Source organism: Aplidium turbinatum, chromosome 10, assembly GCF_918807975.1.
Source record: "Aplidium turbinatum chromosome 10, kaAplTurb1.1, whole genome shotgun sequence".
NCBI lineage: Eukaryota > Metazoa > Chordata > Ascidiacea > Aplousobranchia > Polyclinidae > Aplidium > Aplidium turbinatum.
The window spans coordinates 6,487,376-6,512,100 of NC_137481.1; the positions used below are offsets into that span (position 1 = coordinate 6,487,376).

General features: G+C 39.5%; 1 protein-coding gene across 1 annotated transcript; it reads right to left on the minus strand.

Annotated features, from left to right (window-relative positions):
- Positions 1–647: 647 nt before the first annotated feature.
- Positions 648–23,262, minus strand: LOC145777956 (WD repeat-containing protein 90-like; the record flags this gene model as incomplete). The annotated part of the gene is made up of 37 exons (XM_082589328.1): positions 648–1,721; positions 2,302–2,424; positions 2,920–3,123; positions 3,591–3,788; positions 4,158–4,295; positions 4,388–4,495; positions 4,875–5,000; positions 5,957–6,192; positions 6,390–6,507; positions 6,742–6,834; positions 6,926–7,043; positions 7,605–7,744; positions 7,831–7,999; positions 8,297–8,610; positions 8,988–9,193; positions 9,361–9,577; positions 9,732–9,843; positions 10,110–10,250; positions 10,879–11,134; positions 11,638–11,788; positions 12,060–12,219; positions 12,552–12,651; positions 12,920–13,069; positions 13,501–13,671; positions 14,075–14,249; positions 14,500–14,599; positions 14,972–15,140; positions 15,478–15,644; positions 15,937–16,093; positions 16,611–16,792; positions 19,144–19,304; positions 19,482–19,679; positions 19,954–20,140; positions 20,406–20,529; positions 20,722–20,869; positions 21,329–21,420; positions 23,124–23,262. Coding segments are annotated over 37 exons (5,988 nt in total), but the record flags the coding sequence as incomplete, so codon positions are not given.
- Positions 23,263–24,725: the final 1,463 nt, after the last annotated feature.

A 24,725-nucleotide genomic window follows, 5' to 3' on the forward strand; every position in this document is an offset into this window, starting at 1 on the left:
AAAATTAATTCTTCGTAAAACAATTCTTCATAAAGCATTTCTTCGTGCATGCAATTGAGAATTGATGTATACCAAGAAATGATTTACGAAGAATTGTTTTAGGGATTTAATTTTACGAACAATTTGCCTATAACCGTCTAATATGATGCAAACTCATTCGGTCTCCTAGTCAATAGTTTTAATAACTCAGTGTGAAAGCACCAGTAAGCAGTGAAAGCGTCAGCTCGACACTTAGCAGTACGGTTTGGCTGGTGGAGTAGGCCTACATAGCTGCATCATGGCACTTAGTAGCTTGGAAACGAAGATTTACACGCTTGTGCAACCTAAACCTACCCCGCATAAACCTATGTACAAATAAAGAAACTTAAAGACTTCCCAAACCATCTCATAGATTTCATTCACAAAAGCTTAGCAGTAGATGGGATAGTTCACTGAGCACAAATACAAAGGCACATAATTAATCGAAAGAGGCAGTGGTAATTTCAAGAAAAATGGGATACTGATAAGAAATAACTGAGAATATTCTCTCCTGAACTGATGAAATAACTTTTAAGAGAGGAATTTTTCTGTGGCTGGGAAACACTTCTCTAATGAAGAGTTTCCAACTATCAATAAAACCAAATTGTTACGAAAATACGTTCTTTATTACGTTTAAAATATATCTTCTACATCACGAAAATACACTTATACATTGAGCTAGTAGTGCTACAAGCTATGAGATGAGATGAAATGCAAAGCAGAACAAAGTTGATTAAAACGCGAAAAAAACACCGTTTCATGACATACAAAAAGTTTGAACTAAATAAGCCAGTAGCAGCAATGCAGCGATGATTTTATGTTATGGTTTAACAAGAGTGTACAGCAAAGGTGTACAGAAGTCAGGTTTTGGAGTTATTTAGGAGCCGGTGTCTTAAATTTCGATCGGAGTTAGAAGTTCGAGGCGAAAACGGGCGCCGGAATCTGATTTCGTGCCAGTTGATACTTTTAGCGTACAAATATTTTCACTGCAGTTGTCACAAAAAATTGTTTTCGTAATAAATGTTGTGTAGATTTTCCTTGCAGCAAATTTTTCAGTTCCACATTTTCCAGGTGTGCAGATGAAATTCAGGTTGCCAGTTCTGGCAGAAATCCATAAAACCTGACTCTGTACACCTGTGGTGCAGAGTTGAACCGGCAAAATCGTCTCTGTTAAACAAGAAAGTCCACAGGCGTGCTACCTTCTCGTATTGCTATTGCAAACAACGACGTAATCCGCGCGATGTGAAACAGCTTTCTGTGGAAGGTTTTCCAGAGTTACGTTGCATGTATGTCAATATGCAATATAAAATCAATACAAAAAGCTTAATAATGACATTTGGCATAGAAGATGATGACTTGCAAAGCTACTGCATTAACAAATAGCAGCATTTTCGACGCAATAACAGTGACAAATTTGAAGTTAAAGGTTCAATTGTGAAGCAGTCGGCATACCTCGGTCGCATTTACTCATTAACGCGCCAAACAAACAACTCATTTCCCGCTGAGCTCAGCAAGTTTTTACCATCGGGTGAAAAACAAAGATAGCGGACAGCATCAGAGTGCCCGACAAAGTCTTGGAATGTGCCGTGATTGGCGTCTACTAGCTCCACCAAGCGGGCCCCTGTTCCGATCGCAAGAAGGTCACCACAAGGTGACACTGTCATACACGTAGCCCAGTTCGGAAGCGGCACGGTCTTGATGACCTGGTAATACAAACCGAACAAGAGAATGAATCATTGCAGCCATTGCAGGATTTTCTTCAACACGTCTGGCACGAATACAATTTTGGTAAAGAGGAGACCTTTTTCAACCATAGACAGAAAAAACCAAGCTACTACACGGCATTTAACATCATACATTAAAGTGAACATAAACTATAAACTACGAACGTTTTCGGCCATACACATGTTAGCCCTTTTCAAGTAACGAAAAATAACTGATTTTACATCTACATTGAAAATAAATAACGGATCTACACAATGAATTGAAAAACAAAATGCATAAGAATTAAACACCAAAGGGGATCTCCCCTGCTTTCTGTCTTAGACGCCGCTCAGTAAATCCAACCGCCTATAAATCGAGGGAAAATGATATTCTCAGTTATGTGAGGAAAAATAACCTCACTTGGTTTGACAGTCGATATTTTCGGATAATAAAAACTTTGTTATCAATATGAAAATGAATTTTATTGAGTTTAATTAAATGCAAATCGGAACCCTTTGGTATGCTGGAAAAAGAAAATTAACAAAAATACAAGACGTAAAACAGTTGCTGATATCCCACCTTTCTCTGCGTTAGGCTGTACTGCTGTATGCTCTTGTTCATCCCATAGCCGCAATATACGAGAAGGTCAGGATTGGTTGGATGGAACAAGCACACGCTGGGAGGAAGCATCTTAACGCAATTCTGAAAGGGAGTTTATGAAGTCACAAAGACAGTAATCACACAGCGACGTGTAAGCAACGCCGCTGTCAATGACGTGTTCCATTTCCCACAATAAAGCTTCACAAATGTATACGCTCACCACATAAAGTTACTGTTCCATAATGGCGTAAAAGGTGGATACGGGATTGGGCTTTCTTGCCTTCCCATTCACTTAACCTACTAGACCTTTAACCACCTGGCATAAAACCGGGATACAAAAAAAAACTGTTAGCCAGATGAAGCAGAACACATTAAACTCAAGCCGAATCATTAATATAAGGTGGTTTTACATTTCTCAGGTGGTTTTAAAAGGTGGTTTTACAAAGTTGGTTTTACATTTCTCGCAAGTTCAATTCAACACATACTGTGTTCAAAATGCATTGCATTCCTGATACAACTGCACAGAAAAGTAGTGCAATGGATCACGAAGTAAGACACATGAAGAAGACAAAAACGAGAATTAAAGCTAAAGCCAACCTTGCTGTCCTTGGGGAGCTTGCTGCCATCAGGTGCAAAGCATGGCGCTGGGAAGGTAAGCCAGTCCACCATGTTACACACGTCATGATTCCAGGCGGTGTCCCACACGCTGACTCTGCGGTCCCCTCCACAAATTAATGATAATTTCATGCCATCCTCGCCGCCAGTGGCGCTGTCGTGCATAGCAAGAGTAACAGGATGGTCCTGCGTGTCACAATCAAGTCTTGTAAACAATATCAAAAATGTTGAACTTGTTGTGTGGAAATTACATAATTCTGATGTTACACAATGCTAAGGTGATAACAAAGGTATTTTCAGAGTCGTCGGTTCGGTCGTGCTTGCAGCAGAAACCTTCATTCTTCAGTTATTTTAGCAAACTGACGGGAGGGAGAACGTATAGCTGTAAAGTCGACAGGTTTTGGTGCTTCCGGACTTAGATGACAAGAGTTTTTTTAACATTTATTAAACATTTTTAAACGTTGAATCAATGCAAAAGCAAACTGATTTATAGATCGCGATTACAAGGTATAAGTCGGAAATTTGTGGTCTGACGAAACAGTCCTGGACTTTGGTTTTAAATCCAAAAATATTGGCGAGTTGCAGTCGTAGTTGTCATAGCAATAAAGAAAGCATACAAATTGCTTAAATCTACAAGAAGCAACTTCCCATACCAGTCTAAGTGAGCAGGCGATGTTGTTGATGGGCGCTCCCCTGTGGTCCTTCAGCACCCGTAGTGTGACTCCTGTTGCTAATGACGTAGCAGCCACCGTGCCATCAGAGGCGCCAGAGAGTAGCGTGTTGTTGTCATACGAGAATTGAAGGGATCTCACGCTGGAGGAGTGAGGTTGCAGCTTCAGTTTGAGAATCAACTGCAAAGCGCCAAAAAGTTTATAACTCAATCTTTAATACAAAAATCGCATTGGAACGACATCAACTACAGCTAGGTTGTAAATGTCAATAGTTCCGTTTACATAGGTAATAGGTATTCATAATTTGGCAACTGATAACTTTTTGATAACAAAATATAAATGTAATTTTGACAACGAAATAACAAAAATATAAATCACAAAGATTGGTAAAAATGACAAGATAACCACTTAGCTTTACTGCATGTGATTTTATATGAAAAATATTCTATGTATAATTGTATATTGAATGGATATTCCAGTATGATGTAGAATCAATGTAAATAGGTTCTTTTATTAATTTGGATTCAGAGATAACACGCCTGAACTGACCTTGTCAATATCAAATACTCGCAAAGTGCCATCTTTGTATCCTGCGGCCAGCATTTTTGGCTGAGTCATACTCGCAGAGAGATTTGCTGAGTCAACTTGGTGGCTGAAAACCACGCAACCACACGCGTAGTCGATGACCTAAAGTAATGTAGAAAAATATTTTAATGGCCTTTTGCCACGCAGGAAGATAAATTCCATTGTAAGCAAAAATACACCCATGTAAAAATTACCTGAAATTGAACGGCCAACTCAAGAGTTTGGATATTCCACAATCTAATTGTTCCTTCTTCACTACAAGTTGCGAAGTAATTTCCATCGTCAAAAGCAATTCCATTAATCTGGGTCGCATAAGAAAACATGAACAATTAAGAAACGTTTTTTAACGTTTGTGTCAAGAGATCACCAATCCCCGTGATGAGAAGACGGCTGATAACCCGTTGTATTTAGGGTGAAACAGGCTGTAGAGGTTTTTAGTGAATAGTAACTATATTTGATGCAATTAGCTCAGCTTGGCTTTTTGCTTGGCATTGAGCACTTTTTGTAGTATTAATAGTATTTATCATTGTTTTATTAAAAAATAATATAATCCCACAAGTGTTGGAAACATGATGTTTCGCCGAACACACGATACACTTGGAACACCCCTGGATGATAACCAGTACAAATCAAGCACAATACACGCTGTGCTTCAGATTAACAACTGTAAAGAAAAGTCACCTTTCCTTTGTGACCGGTAACCATGCGAACCCTGGTGCGCTTCTGCCAGTCCAAGCACCAGATGGTACCAGCGGTGGTTCCAACCACCCCCATATCGAGCAAGTCGTCGAAAGCCCCAGCAATCACCTGCACGGTCAAGGGGTTAAACATCCCTACGGGTTCTTTCTACTAGCTTTTCAGGTAGCAAAATACTAATGGGGCATAAAGGCATAAATCTTTGAAATATTTATTTGAATAAGATATTGAAGAAGCCGCTTTTACGGTGGCGAAAGCTTTATCAACAAATTATACAAGTTTTCGAACCTGACTGATTTTGATTACTTATTATGTTTAATTGTTCGGTTGCGTTCTAAATAAAGGATCTTTGTGTAACTTTTCATCCTCAATAACATCGAAGAACCACAATAGAGGTTGAGAGACATCAGCTCTTATTTCTTTAATTACACTTTACAGGGATGGCTATCTCATTCAAGCAGGCAAACAAAACAACACGATGAAACAGCTAACGAGGTTAACATCAGAAAATAAAAACAATCAGGTTTGGTAACCAATCGAGGCCAGAACGGAGGTTTAGAGACACCAGAATCACATTATTACTCAATGATGTTAATGCACAGACTGCTTTGTAAAGCGCTGAAGAGTAATGCATATCAGCGATGGATACATCGCTATATAAAATCACACATTATTATTATATTGTAAAAATATTCGTGAAGAAAGGAGCGTTCTTCCCGACTATCAGCACAAAGCTGAGCACTCACTAGTACAGCGAGTAGTTGCGATTCGCTAACCATAACGGTGTAGCTTCCACGCTAGCCATTCAGACCATCCCATCAACTATATGCTTCTCGGCAGCCGATTGTAGCAAGAATAAACAGCGATAGACACCGTGTTTCGCCCATGAGGCTGGGCAGTGGGCACGTCAGTATAGCACCGTACTGACGAGCCCAGCCTCATGGGCGAAACACGGTGTCTATCGCTGTTTATTCTTGCTACAATCGGCTGCCGAGAAACGTAAAAATGTTCGTTAAGATTCTAGAAATTTCTCGTGCAGATAATTTTGTGACAATTTATCGACCAACCTCAGCATTGAGGTTGAGCTCATCATCCAGAACAAAGTCCCCGATGGTAGGATCACTGAATCGGGATTCCTTCATGCCGGTTAGCGACCACATCTTGACAGTCCTGGAGGAGCCTGCCACCAGCAATCTACTGCCGCGACTTTTTATCAAAGTAATCTCAGCCGAGTCGGCCTTCCAGTGAAGGAAGCAGTTGTTGGTGGTGGTGTCCCAAACTGATACCGAGCCAGTGTTACTCGCTGAAAATTTAATGCAATTGTTTTCCTTTAATGTAAAACCTTGCAACTGAAGACTTTACCATCTTCCCACCATGGCATGGTATTTTCCCACGAGCAAAGGTTTACAAATTTTCCAATAGCTAGGTTTATAATACTCTTTATGAAAACAAAAAAATACTCGATTGCACTCGACTAAAGGAGACACACCACGAACCAACCTATAAACAACGTGTTGTCATCGCCAAAACAGGCCGCCGTGAAATGAACCAGCCTCTCGTTTGTTTCGTCGGTCTTGACAGCGGGAGGGACGGCCCCTTCGTGAAGGTTCAAAGTCACCTACACAAAGACGTAAGACAACCAATCAGCGTTCGACTTCAACAGTTGCAGGGTGCTGAGCTTAGCCGCTGCGTATGAAGTTTGAGTTCAAATTGCAGTGCCCTCATAGTACATACATGAATCACACATAAGCCTTCAAAAAGTGTTCACTGTTCAGTTGCATGAAAAAAAAAAACAGAAGTAGATCTCATTCAACAAAATAGATAACAACCAAAACCTTTTAGCTTAAAATACCTTCTGTGCATGTTCATCCAGCAGCCAAAACTGCACAGTAGCATCTGCTCCGATTGTAACAAACTCATTTGAAGTCGATGGATCCCATACCGCCTGAGAAGTAGAAAAGTATCGAATTGTAAGTGCAGTCATTTAAAAACAGGACGCAAAGTTGCTATTGAAATCAGTGCAGATAGCCGGTTACCCGATGCAGAGGGGAAAGGGTCTTGGTGGTTGTCAGAACCGATGGAGAAGACAAACCATCGAATGAACTCCAAACCACGATCGATCGCTCCCGGTAGTCTCCGATGGAAATCAAAAATCTGTGACGTGATTTCTTCTTAATTTTGGTAAAAACCGAACGGAAAGCCTACGCCACACTAACGTAAAAATAACTAATTTATTTCACAGCAATCACAGTTTGTACAGCGTTGACAGTCTCATAATTGGCGATTTTCAAGTTAGTACTTTTAGATTTCTTTTTTGCAAATTCACGTACAAATCGTATGTAAGTTAAAATAAACGGTACCTAGTAAAAGTTACCTAGTAAGCGGTGGGATGGCGCAACGGATAAGGCGTTGGCTTTCCAATTACGCAAACCTGGTTCGACTCCCGGCTTCAGCTGGTTGCTGAAAACACCGCTCACCTCTACCCAGGGTGTAATAAATTGGGTGGGCGTAGTTGCTGAAGTAAAGGCGGCCGAGAGAAAGGAACTGGCCGCCCTACTCTCCTTAGTGCCGAAGGCTTAGTACAATGAGAACCTTATCTTCTCATACCCGACACTTGAATCAAGTATGGGACCCCCCTTCACCCTTTTAGTAAAAGTTGCAGCGGATTTATTTGATAAAAAGTTCACTTTGAGTTGAAAATACAAACCAACCCACCTATCATCACGAGAGTAGGCGAGATCAACAACATCGTATTCATGGTGCTTGAGTGTGGCACGGCAAGACAGAGTCGTTGTGTCCCACAAGCAAATCTTGCTCTGGACCAGACCACAACTTCCAGAGGCGGATGCGAGAATCTGGAATGACATTAGATGTAAATCGGAAGACATAGATTGAAGTTCAGCTTCGGGGTGAATGGAATATTGGCTTCTATGATACCTACCTGCCCATCATGCTGCATAGCAAGGCACGCGATTTCCTCAGTGTGGCCAAGCAAGTTGTTCTTCTTGTTGTCGGTTAAGTTCTCCAGAATGACAACGCATCCGCACGTGTAAGCCAGCAAGCCAGTCTCAGGACTCCAGAGAAGGTTTCTTCGCCCGTTGCCGTTGTACCTGAAGTGACACTAAAGTTATAGGAAACAGTCGTAGCACAAAATGGCGGTTGCATAACATTGCAACTTGTCGTCCCATGAAGTTATCAAAGTGATTTTCACATTACAACGCAATTAATGTCAATCTCAAATACGACATAATTAGAACGTAATGTAGAGCCGCATGAATATAATCAGTGTAAAGTTTTGACAACACACATGAAGGACTTCCTTAGCAAGTAAATCAACGTCATCAGACATTGAATCAATGTAAAAAAGGACAGATTGGCGGCTGGGACAATGCAGTGACTTCGCTTACCCGATAACAGCTTGCAGCGTCAAGCCTTCCTCTCCTTGCGGTGCAGCGTACGTGCGCTGTGCGGCCTGGCTGGTCACAGGTCGGGAGTTGAAGTGGGAGAGGACGTTGGGACGATCTGTCAGCACCACCTCGGATTGTTGAGGAGGAGCAGACACAAAGGAGGCGCTAGCTTTCGGCTTACCACTCCATGCAACCTTCACTGGGACATCGTAAGAGACTTCCTGAGATGAAGATGCGGAGAGGGTGTCCTTTTCCGGAATGATCTGAAGGTCGCTTAGGCTCTCGGTGAACTTCTCTGTGTCTGTACGTTTGCTCTGCGCATGAAGCATAAACTGAAAAGAATAGCTCAAGACCGAAACCAAGCATTACAACTCGTACAGTAATATAGGTTTCTGTGAGTTTAGAGCTAACGTGGCTAGTCGCAATTCACTTTACCTGATATTCGAGGAAAATAAAATCGAATAAAGTATTTCGGAAATTTTTCGGTAGACACAGCACCATTTTAGGCTACATGTTTAATTGTTTAAGGTTACTGCATCTCTCTAAGGTTATGCAAATACTGTATTTTTTGAAATCACACACGAAAATTATATAAATTTAATTTCATACCGAAACCGATCCGAAGAAAACCAGCCTCTGCGCGGGCAGATGCCTCCTACGTCATGATTTGCGATCTTCCTTTTAAACTTACCGAGAGGTTGGATGACTCCACGACTTTCTGTTCTGTCGGCTTTTGAAGCTTTTCCATCATGTTGGCATCCACAGTGAATTCGGACACGTTGCTCGCATCCAGATCGGAAGAGTGAAGCGTTTCAGGAGGAACCCACGTGGTGGAATGCTGAGGGACTTTCAAAGGAGCAGGAGGTTCAAGAGGTCGAGGACATTCCTCTACATCACCTATAAACAAAAGTTTAATCAAAACATTTCACACAATACAATTAACATATCATGGATAACTTATCAAACAACCCGATAAAAAGTTATGAAATACGATAAAATGTTCATGGATCTATCACGCATGCTCAATGCAGAATACTTCATCGAAAGTTCGTATTTGTTCTTGCCTTCAGCAGCTCTTTCTTCAGCTGGGGTGTATCTTCTTCCTTCTCTCATGGTTCCTGTCATGATGATATTTTCTTCTTTCTCCGGAGGAGGGCGGGGTGTCCCAGTGGATCCCAGAAAGTTCCACACATATATAGCATCTTCCCCCACCGAGATCAAGGTGAGGCGATCTGGAGTGAAGAAGACACTATGGATGGGGGACGAATGGCCGATGAAAGTCTGCAAGGATCATTTGTAACGTAAACAGATCATTTTTTTACATCAATTATAAGTATATAAAAAGTTTAACAAAACAGTTGGAAAACGACTCAGTGTAAAGAATTTGTTGCTGCCGATACCATAAACACTTGCTCAAGTGTGCCACCAGTTATACCTGGCAGCTGATGTCCATAGACATCTCGTAGTCCCAAACTTTAAGTACTCTATCGCCAGCAGTGACCAAATGCCTCCCATCATCGCTTGACTTAATGGCGGTTGAGTTGCTCCTGAATAATTGACAACAAAATTAATACACAAGTTGTTCATTTAGACAGCATCTGCAAAGAAGAAATTCCTTAAAACTAGTTTTGGATAAGGTCTTAGACAATTCATCGCCGAGGAGAAATAGGAAAGATATTTTTAATTTAAAAATTAAATAGACGTTCTTCAAACGAGACCGAGTAAAGTCGAAAACCAAATAAGCAAATGTTTTGATATTTAAGTAAAAAAAATATAGTTTGCGATTAATGTTAGAAAATAAAAACCATCTCACCGGTGCATGTCCTCGGTGACAGACAAAAGCCTTCCTGATTTCGCATCTAGCTTCAGCAAACGATTTCCCCTCGTCACAACAAGCAGCTGGTTGTGTTCCTTCGATGAGAAGGCCAGGCGCAAAGGGGCGTCAACTTTCGGCCTGTTCAGATAAATATCCAAATAAATTCATTTGTATCTCCAAAGCATTAATATCCCATAAGCTTCCATGGCTCCTGTTGCAACGCTGGTTGCCACGGCCATTCATGCCAGCCTCATGGGCGACGCGAAGCCAATCATGTTGTTCTATTGCTGCCCGGCCAGCAAATCAGTTCTTTTTTACATTGATTTAACGTCAGACGCTGAATTCATGGCAAAAAAACTGGCGTGGTACCCAGCTATAAACGCTGGTCCTCCTAAGTTGATTCAACGACTGCAGACTAATAGTAAATTGAACATAATACAGAAATCTTTATTTATTTACAAGTAATTGCTTCAGATATGCACACATGATGCACATCCATATGGAGTGACATGAAAAAAAAAAACAAAAAATAACCGCACAGTGGAAAGGCTACAAATATCTTACTCTTCCTTGTACAGAAATACAAGCAACATCATAAAATTTTATAAACTGCTCACGGAGAGTTATAGCCAGTAGTTTTTTCATTCAGCAGCTTATTCCACCAAAAATACTGTAGAAGTAATTATCTGAAACTGACAATATCTCAGCATGTACTTTAAGCCTGTACAATGCGATAACTAAGAATGCAACATTCATCACATGTTACCTTTGATTCAATAAATCAGGGTCAAACTGTAGCCCGGTAGAGATATCAATGCGTAGTAGTTCGTCTAACATGGCGGCCGATGCTACTGTCACTGTGCAATCGTTCGGACCAACGAAAGCAATCTTTCTTCCATCGGGACTCGTAGCAATGCTGTGCGGCCCATACCTACGCCCGGGGGCGGCCGTCTTTGGCAGAGTGCGCAAGAGTGGGGCGCCCACATGGTCAACATCGGACGAGTCATACACAGCCATGGTACCTGCAAAATACCGAAACAAAATTGTTGGAAGTAAAGGAAATGATGTTAAATGATTGATATATATTCTTCTCCAGGTCGAAGAAAAAAATTAATAAAATAATTATTAAAATTAATAACATTTCTTCGACCTTAACCAGGATATATTTCCCCAGGTATTCCGATTGATAATAATCAAAGGTAATAATGTGCCTTTTTATGTAGTGCCATCCATTGCAGATGTGCGCTGCTCTCAGGGCTAAAATACAGACAGTGTCAGTGCAGCCATATGAAGACAACTCCGAGCACATCGTTATCCTGAATCCATTCCTTTGCTGAGTGCCAAACCAAAAAACAGATCCAGTACCACTTTTAAAAAGTGTTTGGTGTGACCCAACAGAGGATCGAACCCGTGCCTACCAATTCAGAGACGGGCGTACTAACCAACCAAGCCATCAAGCTGGAATAGCTCAAGATAACGACAAAACCGACATCAAACTGATGAAATTGTGAAAAACGATATGAACCTTTTTCATCTGCAGTTATCAAGCGCTGCCCGGATGGGGTGAACACGACAGAGATCAAACTCGCACCCGTGTTAGTGTGTTCGAACAACACACTGGTGCTGGATACGTGGAACACACGAACAGCTCCACTGGCGAATCCACACGCAAACACCTGCAAACAGAACCGTTGTTTTCATTGAGTTTTATGTTGCTGAGGCAAAAGTGACTTCGGTTGTGCTGGAATTTAAGCGAAATTACAGAAACAAATGGTATGTTTGCATTTCACTTGCATAAGAATTTTTTTAAAAAACTCTCCACAAAACTAAAACTTGAGTATGTCATTAATCTAGGTGGACAACAATATTCGCATAAATAATATTCTTGACGTAGTGTGAAGCTACGACAAGAACTTGTACAATTTATGAATGAAATAACCTCCTCACCTCAAGCATAGGGTGGGAACTGATGCAGGTCGGGGAATCCCCAGGGGTTGCAAAGTCATATGATTGTCGCATGGAATCAGCCTCCCAGACTCTGATAGTGTGATCGCTGGAGCAAGTGCATAAAGTGCGGCGCAAACCATCCAAGCATGCATCTCTAATTCTGAAGGATAAAGATGCAAGCTGTTCAGGGTTTAAGAACTTAGATTAGTTGGATGGGATTAAGGCGCATAGAGGCTCATTGAGATACATAAATAACACTTTAACAAACACGCTGGAATACTTGTCCTCAATATTATGTTTGCCTCTAGCAACAAAAAGTCATGAAAGTTATTTTTATACAGCGATTCGAAGCCCCAATATTAAGCCAAATACAAAAAAGTAACAAAACAAACTTTTCATTTAAATGTCATTATCATCAAAACCTGGGGATTTTGAATTGAAGCAACTCATAAAATTTTCATACTTATCATTAGCAATTTATTATTTACTTACTCGTCAGTGTGTGATCTCATAATGGTGTTGTACTTCCTCGTTGAGACGTCGAGATATCCCAGGGTAGCCACGCTGGTGGCTGCGAGAACTTTTAGTCCATCTGCATTGTCACAGTGTGGCTTAATTTTATAATGTTTCCGTCATTTAATATCAACTTTACTGCATCAAAAGTGAAGAATTTAGTCAAAACTTTAGCTACATAGACCAAAAGCACACATTATATGGACAAAGTTGTGAGATCTAATGTTAAGATTAAATTATTATTAAATACTAATATTAAATTCGCGGGGTTGACAAGCTTCGAAACCGAATAAACAAGGCGGCCCGTGTGCAAAAACACTTGCGCAGCCCTCACAGAGGATACCAACCTGAAGTTATGTCAATGTCAACAATCGGACCCTCGTGTTCAACTTCCAGGAACACAGAAGATAGATCGAGAGGCCACAACCTCAAATAGCCGTCGTCCGAACCAGTTGCAACGTACGAGTTTGTGAAACGTAAAGTATTAAGGGCGAGACCTGTAAGTTGGAAGGCTGCCATTTAATCAGGAAGCAACGTAGTTTCTTCGTTTAACAATGTTTCAGTAACGTTTGTGCAAGAAAACAGACACAATTCTAAGAATACAGTACTGATGGAGCCCGTAGTTTTGTAGCGAAAGCTTAACAATAAATCTGTATGTCCAGTTTCAATCCGGCGATGTCCCCGTTACTGAGGGTGGCCGGATCTACCTCCACGTGAAGCAATCGCCTTCACACCCTGCCTCCACATTGATCTGTCCTTTGTTTTTATCGATTTTGTGTGGTACAATTTGCTATTTCTATAACTTCAAGATCTGCAACATTTTTTATAAGGACATCAATCTGAACAATTATCAACTGAAAACGTAAGTACTTTCTCAATATTAATTGGTTACTATCACAAATGTGGTATATCTCGAGGCCTTCTCTACCTAGGCCAGCTTCGTCCTTGGTGGCATCTGAGCAGTTGGACGGGTAGAGTTTGTGGATATTTCTCACCACCACTTTCTGAAAGTTCACTTCGAGTATGTAGCCAGCCTTCGTGCAAGCGTATATCGAGAGCTTTCCTGTTTGATTGGACTCAGAAATATTCTTGGGTGAAACTGCAAAAGGTGAATAAGGTTTAACTGAATGTGCGATCAAAGAGCTTTGGAGATGATGAAGAATAATCATAATATTCATGTTTTAATTTACGTCTATTGCGACAACATACAGTGCAATGTGATCACAGGTGTAACACTACAGACAAGCAGGAAGCAGCGAATTGACATGTACTAGTCTTTGAGTCAGCTGCTCCCCTTAGTTTGGCTTGCCATTAGGTGTCTTTGCCGAGACACAGCCGCGTGCTCTGGAGGGGTGTCGAACCGACGTCCTTTCGAACGTCGCGCCATCACAACTCGCCCACGTAGCTGACGATGAAAGTCGTATAGTTTTCAAAACCTTTGCTAGACCATGAGTTTCTGCATTTTGTACTCTAGTCTTTTTATTCGCTTAAACACAACTTACTTAAGTCTAATGGAGCAAACTTAACGTCAGTGATTTCCTCTAGTTTATATTCCGCAGGCAAAACGACTGGGCATGATCTGAGCTGGTTGGAGCGAACCCTCCAGAACCTGATGTTGTCCCGTCCGCACGTCACCATCCGGGTGTCATCAGTGGGACACATACGTATGCAGGATACCTGGATAACATTCCGACTGTGAGGTCGATATAGTAGGAAAGTGGGTAATTTGCAATGGGTGATGGTAGGAAGCTGTGTTGGATGAATCTCATTGTCGAGTGATCAAATACGCACATTACGCTTCAGGAAACTTATTTCTCAATTGCGATTGTCGCTCAAAATTTAATAATTCGGTTACTAAGCTACTAAAAGTTAGCACGTCAAAGTCTTGGTTTTAACGTTAAGGTCTCGAACTTGAAGACCTGCCTACCTCGACGTCAGTGTGAGCTTTCGCGATCACGCTGACAGTGCCATGGCGAAGGGCGCCGCTAGTGTTCCAGACCATAAGCAGTGTTTTACCGTGGCTGTCCCTGAAATGACGCAGAACATAGTCAGCTGGATGAAGGGTTAAACCAAGTACAATAGTGATATTAAACGTTTAAAAAGATTACAATAACCCAGACAGCAAATCTGTCGTTTTTTACATTGATTCAACGTCTGCAGACGTTAAATCAATGTAAAAATGACATACTTGCTGTTTGGAAAGCGCCTAAACAAAAACAGCAGTGATTATGAGCAGAGTAATCCTACAAACGTGCCTTACAATTTTTTTTATACAAAATCTCAATTAAACGCAGCACTAACCACGCATGCATTCATCCTAGGTCAACATAATATAGGAGTACGTGAACCACTCAGTAGAAAATCACATCAATGTTATCCACTCGACAATATTGTCTTACTTTCCTATGCCGACCAGTACGGCTCCTGTTTGTGAAAATGCGATGGCATGCATTCCGCTTGCATGCTGGCTTCGTATAATAGCCGCACACTTTTGTGTTTCGAACTTCCATATCCGAACTATCCCTCCTACTCCTGACTGGGATGACGCGAGTATGCAGGGGGAACCACCTGAAGAATATCACTTTACAAGCTTTTTAAATTTATTGTTTATGTTTTGTTTTTGTTTAATCCTCACGATCTCACTTAGTTAGGTTAGATCGGCAGCATCAGTATTTGCTGTGAAAACTAAACGACACAATTTCCACATGCAGTTTAATTATAAATCGCATGAAAACAATATAGGTTGACCTATGACCCACAGTAGTCCAGGCCGCAACGTTAGGCGTGTGCGGCCCTCAACCTGACCTTTTAAAGCCCATAAAAATACTTCATCATCAATATGTTAATATAAGGTGTATTCATGGGGCATGGGAGACCCTCTAGATCTGGGTGATCTAAGCCTTACTTTGGCAGCTGTTGAATGCGACTGATGTCACGCTCTCTGTATGGCCAATGAAGAAATGTTGACGGGAATTTGCTGTTTCCACGGCAACCACAACAGCATGCACGGCGTATACCACAACGTCGTTTCCTCCATGAACGGACGAGTCCGGATGCCACGCGGAGATCGATCTGGAGGTTTGATGAGGAAAATCAAGATTATCCTCAGTTATTGTATGGAGGAAAAATTAATTACGGTACAAACGAGCCATAACAATAGGAGGAAAAACACTTAATTAGTTGTTTATTTCAGCAAATTTGTGATTGACTTTAAAAATTAATTATTCCTCACGTGGCTATTCCACTTATTAGTGTGATCTGCACAATTGCCAGGAAATCGTGCTTTTTTATTTGGCTTTACAGGCAATGGAAAGAACTATGCCCCTGGTTGCACAATAATCGTACAAATTAGTTATTTACTCACCTGAACATCCTGACATGATTGATAGTAGCCCCTCCAAACCCAATCGCGCGTTCTAACTTAAGAATAGGGTTGGGCTCAAGACAGGTCAATCTTTCCAATGACTTGTCTTTCGTGACAGGCGATGACCGTTGCTTTGAAGATCGTTTCTTTGAATTGGCTGCAAGAACAAACAGTTCATTGAAATATGTCTGCAGTAGAATCTAAAGCGAAGTTCGTGACTAAAAGCCATTGAGATTTTTCTTGTCTGACGGACATTTGAAATGCTACTCTCGCTTCGTCTCACACAGTACACACTTCTGGAAGAGGTAACTATTAAAATTTTAAAACTTGTATAGTTGTATACGCCACCTTCAACAATAGACGTTGCAGACCAAAGGTATATATGCATAGGTATAGCCAAATCCTCGGCTTAAAACACAACTCACTCATACGCAATTACGCATACGCATTATCCAGGCGGTGTTGCAGATGTAATTTTAGTTTGTACTCACTACTTACAGTTTAATATTAATACCAAGGCAACACACAGGATGTGAAGCTAAGGTGATTAAGAGCTCGCTGACAAATACTTCAATTTGTCGGCTGGCTTACTTATTGTTAGTTTAGTTTATTGGCCATCAGCTGCCCAGAAATGCTACATGCCCGAAAAGTTGCAATTCATTGCTTGGTCTCACCAGTTGTTCTGAAGGTGGTTCGTTGGCTCCGTACGTCAGTGGAAGCTATCCCTTTAAACCCGGATGCTTTGCTGGAGAAATGTCGATGCACGATGATGTCTTGGTCAGGAGAGCAATCCTCGGCAAATACGTGCACCTCTCCAGAGTCCCCTTCCACCAAGGTCACATTGGGATCAGAGCAACTATAAAATAAAAATTATAAATCAGATAAAAAACAAGAGTTCCTTGAGTTGATGAGTCAATATCGATTAAGAGATTTGATTATCACTGTACAAACAACAAATTATATTAACAATGTGTTATTTCGAGCCTATTGCAGCAACATACAGTACACTACGATTGCACATTAGGGTGGGTCGAAATTTGGACTTTTTCTCCGATTTCATTGCTACAAACTTTTTTTCTTGCAAATAGTCATAAAACGACATTCCTGAAAGTTTGAGCTTGATCGGACATCGTCTTCATTTCTAAAAATCGCGATTTATAAAGGTACCTGAGGCGATCTTTTCGAGGCTTGAAAATGCATTGTTTTTAATAGGAAGTTGTTTTCACTAGATTTGAAAACGTCATAACTTACTTAATTCTTATTGTAAAAAGATGATTTATGCGTCAACAGATTCAATACAATTAGGAGAATCCAATTCATTGTGTAATGATTCCAGAAAATGATGACGTCATCAATGACGTCATTAAACAGTAATATGCAAATAGCGATAAAACTGATATTTCTACATGCTTCATCTCTAAGTTATTTGATAATGAATTGATGTACTTTCTAAACATAAACATCATGCTGGTACTTGATGACGTAATTGATGGCGTCATAATTATACATTATTAAATTACATTTCAGTATGATGGCTTCTGGAAAATATTGCGTGTTTGTGATTCGTTATCAATTAGTTATGATTCGCTTGATTTTAAATAACAATATTGCTCTTTAAAGATTTGTTCCACACTGCCTTTCTGGGTGTGCAAAATAGGCATTCTTGTTAACAAATTTTAAAGCAATGTCTCGAATTTTATCAGGCAAAAGTGAACAGCACTGCAATGATTTAAGGATATCCTTTGGTCCGTCTTTGTACAATGGTTCACATTTTACAGTATATTGAACCAACATGGGGTATATTGAATGACTATATGCGCAACAAATATTTTCAAGTTTTCTGCAATGTCACTTGGCAATTGGTGACCACTGATGTATAGTTTGTAGCAACGTGAAGCGAAACTTAGCCACCACGAATGGTTTAACGGACCAATATTTGCGTACATCAGTTTAGATGAAACATAGCCATTCCTAAGGGCATTGGTAATCTCGTACAGACACCTTTGATCAGTCGATAGATCTTTTACTATGTGCTCCGGTAGCAAACGATTTCCTGGCCCCCTCTTCACAGGCACAAATAAAGGGTTGACTTCTTCAAATTCAACTCTACTTAGAAGCTTCCCTGTTGGCCTTTTAAATGGTGCGTCACCACTGGTAGGTCCATCTAATGTAGCAAAGACGTGTCGAAGGGGTAACTCATTGGCTGCAACATGCATATAAACCAACTCACACGATGACCAAGGCGTTGTTTCAGTCCAGTTATCACACCTGATTTAAACCCAGTGTTTACATTCACGGAATCACACCCAAATACTTTGACACAATGCACCATACTATATTTTTTGATACAGTCCATGAGAGCATTTGTAATATCTTCAGCTGTTCCTGACATTGGACTGACAGCAGTTAAATACTGATTTCCAGGTTTCTGAACAACACTGCAGTGTTCTACGCGAACAAAAATCTTGCCACCTGTTCTTGATGCTATCTTAACAGTTTCATCTTAATAATGTAGGTGATGTCATCGATTACGTCATCAAGTACCAGCATGATGTTTATGTTTGGAAAGTACATCAATTCATTATCAAGTAACTTAGAGATGAAGCATGTAAGATCATAAGTTTTATCGCTATTTGCAAATTACTGTTTAATGACGTCATTGATGACGTCATCATTTTCTGGAATCAGTACACAATGAATTGGATTCTCCTAATTATATTGAATCATTGCTTCTAAGATGTTGCGACCGTGCCATATTTTAAACTGACTGTGCTGCTTTGGTATCATGCACGATATAACGTCCGCGTTTTGTCGCTTCTGTTTTCTTATAGACATCTGCTATTTGGCATATATCGTTTTTCGTTGTGATGGTCAGAAATAAATAAAAATTGAACTAACATTTTGGCATTGTCATTAAGAATTTTGTCGAAACACATCCTTAACGTCACATCATTTCCTTCGATTGTAAACCTCCCACAGTTTTGACTTCCATTACTCAACCAAAAAAGCTAGTGTGTTTTACTGTGTTGAGAAGATAGTATCCAAACTTGGTATTAAACTTATATCTCAGCCTGAAGCTGTACTTCAGTGCAAGACATAAAAACAAGGCAGTAAAATGCAATTCCTTGTTGTATCATCAGGGACTGGAACACACAGTAACAATCAGAAGTGAAAAGGCAATCAAATGAACAAAAGCCAACTATCAACCTGGCGGCAGTTGTCTCCATCAGCGACAAGCCAATCGACGGAAGCTCTGGGACAATCTTCGGTTTTTCTTTTTTGACATCAGCAGTCACATTGGTGGATACGGCCATGTTTTTGGTGGATGAAAACACACCATGCTTGCGAGATACATCAACACTTTGAGGCTAAACACAATCAAAGAATGAAGGCTTTTCGTTTATTGTCTTTATTTAAAAAAAAATCGTTTTTTAAACCGAAGTCCATAACTTGAAGAAAGTGCACACAGAAATACTAACAAAGATGAATTTGCAAACGCAGTTTATGTTAAATTCTGAACAATAACTTCAAGGTTTGCTGCTTACTTTCTTCCTCCTAGGACTTTTTATGACTCCGAGAGCATTACGAGATTCTTTTTCTTCTTTATTTTTGTGGCTCAAAAACAAGTTTTGTGGTTCCTCATCATCACGCTGTATGGAGTCATAAGGAAGGTGTGGAGCAGGCTTGGAAGATTGAGAAGAATCCATTGGAAACCGAACAACATCATACAGTTCATCCCACTCCTGCAAACAACACTTCTCGTCATTTAAATTGTAACAAAATGATGAAAACACAAACTGTACAGCCCAATCTATAAACTGAGAATAATGCTTTAGACAGACTTAAAATTTAAATATGATCAGTAACTACTTCAACGCTTTTAGGATTTCAAAATATGTTCTTCAGCTTGTTATTATGACGACATCAAACTAGACGAGGTTAAAAAACTCACGTTTAGCACAGTATGTCGTTATGCCAATATTATATTTAACAAAAATGTTTTACAGAATAATAAACCTTGTCTTTTGGAACATAAAAGTTCATATCACGAGGCATGGGAGCAAAGTTCTCATCCACAGATTTAAGTCCGATGGCTCGTGCTTGCTTGATGGAGAGGCGAGGATCGTACTTAATATCGGAGGTAAAGCAATTCTTGACCAGGAGATTGGCACACAGACGAAGATTTTTGATGTGGGAATACTTCCTATTTCAAAAAAGTGGTAAAGCTTAAAACCAAATACAAACAATATTAATATTAAGTAGACCTCATAATCAATTAATTATCGGCGTTTAAAAACTGGAAAACGTGTTTGTAAACACAATAATTCATTATTTGTTACATAACTATAACCCAGCATTTCTGCATCAAGTATGTTTATTGAAACAATTTTTAAAATGAAATCAATTTAATTCAACGCGTTTATTTTCAGTGTATTGAAACAATTACAACTAACTGTAATTGGTTTCACCTGTTTATATAAACAGACAATATATAATGAAGATCAAGCACGAGCATAGTCCACTTCTGGGCAAGAGGAGCAGGTCCCATAAAGTCCTGTCGCGCCCCCAAGGATGTGAAATGTTCTACACTTCCTGAATGATAAGAAGCTTCGATAAGTAAAATGCAAATGAAAAAAAAATGAAAAAACTAATGGAACATTCTCATATTCATTTCGTAAGCTCAAAACAAATGACATGCCTATAATAAATCATTTTAGTATCTCAATACAATAAAACTAATATATACTCACAAAATTGAGCAAAATTTTCTTTTAAAAAAAGTACCTTTTGCAGCATGGCAAGCAAACGGAAACTGTAGCCATGTTGATGTAGATTTGAATTCTTTAAAAAGATTTGAAAATGAAATTCGAACTACAAGACCATTCTCAGCAACAGTATCAATGTGAACCACAAAATATTTGGTTGGTATTGGCTGCAATAAAAAAAATGTGCATTAACAGTCTGAAATGAAATTTTGTCAAATAATCGTACATAACTGCAGCTTCAATCTAGTTTGCATTGCATTTTAAGAACAGCTTGCATTTTAAAAACAAATCTAAGCATCTGTATCTAGGGGTCTGCTACTATTTGGTGAGTCCGATTCGGTGAGTCCGATTCGGTGAGTCCAATTCGGTGAGTCTGATTCGGTGAGTTCCTAACCTCTAGCCCCTGATCCTAACCCCTAACCCTGAAACGGCAATAATAGTTAGGCTACGGTACCCGATAATTTAAAAAAAAAAAATTGAAAAAATCCCCCGTTAAGGGATCGAACTCACCGAAACGGGCCATTCCGTGTATCTAGACAGCACACAAATTTCACTTGGTAGCTCCAAAATGGTAGTGCAGTGACCATGTTTCAAGTTAAAACGAACACTATGCTTGACTTTATTACCTTAAACAAGATGTAAAGATACCGCCCAGTTAATCCAAGAGATTGTGTGGTAGAGCGTGGAAACTGTATGTAGTTGCCCGCTGGAATAGAACCTAAAATATCATGGTTTATTATTAGTGCAGTACTGGTACTCTTATTTTGTGAAAGTTTTTTCTACTGCAGGGCTACTCAACTGGCGGACCGCAGTCTGAATCCGGACCTTCTGGGTGTTGAAGGTGGACCTCGGGCTTCTGGAAGAATAATCTCATTGCAACATTTTAGGGCCTCTTTAAACAGATTTCCATTAGAGAAAAGTAATTTTTTGTGATTAATCAAGGAGCTGGGGGCTTTGCCTTTTGCTGGGGTTGGATACAATGTGCCATTGTTCTCGACCATGAGCTGTTTGTACTGCAATGTCATAACTTAATTTTGTCCATTTAGCATGTTTGATGTCCAAATCATTCTTGGTCTACCTTTGTTTCTTTTACCGTTTATCTTTCCTTCTATTGATCTTTGTAACGAGTTTTGCCTTAAGTGTGTCCAAAATACTTTAATTTTCTTCTTTTGACTATTTGTAAGAGAATTTTGCTTAAATTAAATTTGGATAATACTACATCGTTAGTGATTTTTTGTTTCCATGAAATTTTTAAGACTTGCCAGTATGACAAGAGCTCAAAGGCATCGATCCGTTTTTCCATTTTTTCTGACACTGCCCAAGTTTCAGAATTGTATAAAAGGGTTGACCAGACATAGCATTTTAATATCCTTTGACAAATTGATAAATTTAAACTTTGATTGATTAAAACATTTTTCGTTTTACCAAATATAGTTTTTGCAATTTCTATTCGTCTTAGAATTTCATGTTCACACCTCCCATCTTCAGTTATTAAATGTCCAAGATAAGAAAATGCTTTTACTTTTTGTATATTTTCATTGTCAATTATAATTTGGAGTACTGGAGTGTCTGGTGATTTTCAGATTATCATTGATTTAGTCTTTTTAGCGTTAATTTTCATATTAAATGCTCGTAGGCTACTGGTTGTTTAATTTTCATGGTTGCATATGAAATATTCACCGGACCACAAAAGTATTCAACTTGTCAAAATGGACCTTTGCTAACATTAGTTGAGTAGCCCTGTTCTACTGTATAAACAGTAAACATACTTTGTTTGCTCAAAATTTAAACAACGAATGATACAATACTCTTCAAACTTATGATAGAGGTTCAGTTAAAGTGACTGTTTGCAAGAGAGTTATGTCGTTTCCTTTCTGTAGAATGTTCCACATAAATGTCATAGCCTGAAATACATTTCAATATAAGAAATACCAAACAATAGTTTAAACAACTTTTCAAAATGGTAGACTACAGGCAACAAACAATAAAGGAACACTTTCCCATACCGTACTCAATTAGACTTAGGGCAATAAAAATCTTTATTTCAGAATCCACTTTTTTGGTATTGATTTGGCCTGGTGTTGAACTCGAGATTACAGCTACCACAAGGATATTGCATAATAATAATAATAATAATGCTTTTATTTGCGCCCATTGCGATAACATACAGTACACTGCGATCACAGATGCGATACAACAGACGACAGGAAGCAGCGAAGTGACATATAGTCTTCGAGTCAGCTGCTCCCCTTATTTTGGCTTGCCTTTAAGTGTCTTTCGCCGAGACACAGCCGCGTGCTCGGGAGCGGTGTGGAACCCACGTCCTTTCGAACGTCGCGCAGACGTTCTCACCACTCGGCAACGCAGCCGACCGCAGCAGCATAGATATAATCACTACAATATCACTTTTGAAATACTCACCATGTATCTTATACACAGTACACTTAATATGTCTATCCAAGACAGATGTCACATCTCCTTCTTTACTTGATTTCTTCCATTCTTCCACTTTGAATTGTTTGAATATGTTAACAAACGGATGTTGCCAGACTGTAAAAAAGTATAATGTAGAAAAAACACAAAAAAGAGTTTATTTAATTAACCTCTACTGTTAATCATGAAACGCCATTTGATAACTGTTTTTTTTTCTTCTTTAGTTGAGACTTTATCGCTGACATTTTACTTATTTAACCTCTATTACTAAGCTAATTCCTTTGAATAAACAGATGCAGCTATAAAATTTTAACACTCTCCGAAATAGGGTTCTTCCGAAAAAGGCTTTCTCCGAACCCTGAACCCAGGGTTTCCCTGAATCAGCTTCTCCAAAAATGGGTTCTCGTTCTCCAAATAATAGCAGACCAAAAATGTCATGCTCTTAATTGAAAAACCATTATGAAAAAATGCGTAATAACTTTCACCTTTTTGTAACAAATTAACAAATAAAAAGAATAGATATGACGTGCAACATCTATGGCAAGGGTCTCAAACATGCAGGCCACATGCAGTATTGATTTGGTCCTCAGAGAAATTTGAAGTTGAAAGGATTGTCAGATTGTCAAGAGTACAAAGCCTCTCCGTTAATAAAGAGATACGAGACGGAACATGGGATAAATTTGGATAGTATTTGCACAATAAAGGTAACCCATCTCTACAGGCATAATGATAAATATTCAAGGATGCAACCTATTCCGTCTCCTAAACATTTCGTCATCCGATTTCATCCTCTGAAAAGATTGACAAAAAAAGTAGAACAAAGCCGATGTCGCTGATGATTGGAGTTTCAACAAACATTTTTAAATTTTCTTGAATTAATCATTGAATTTTTATGGGCCACCACAAAATAAGTGTGGCTTACCTAGGGATGGGCAATATAGAATTTCGAATAGAATTTTCCAAACCGAAATAGAAATATCCACTTTTTATACAACCAAAATTTTTTATTGATTTTTTGCCGATCAATTACATTCAGCTCAGCGACGATAGCTAGTCGCTCTAGCGAAAACGGCTAGCCAGCCCTCTTTACCAGTGCAGTTAGTAGACGTCGGAAGACTGTTGTGCTGTGGATTTGCATCTATTTTTATCATACGAAACATGGAACACAATTCAACTCTGGGTGGGGCTACCGCTACACCTAGTGTCATAAGTTCTGCAACTAGTGTCATAATTCAATCCAATGAAATGGATGATCTATTGAGCTCCGGTGTTAAATTGACAAATACTTCAGCATCAAGTAACCACAACAACGAACAGCTTTGAGTTGCCAAAGAAAACCGATCCTACTTTAAGGCAAAAGTGCCATACAGCGATGCAATTGAATTGTGGAACAAAAATCAAGAAAAGTTCCCGCTGTTGTTTGATCTTACAAGTATTTAGCCACTTCTGCATCCTCAGAAAGATTCTTCTCTAGTGCTGGATTAACAGCATCAAAATTGCGATTGCGGCTAACTGGAGAGCATTTAGAAGCTTTAAACATTCTTCACAGCCGCAAAGACTTGCTCTCCTGGGCAGTTACTGTTGTTTTTC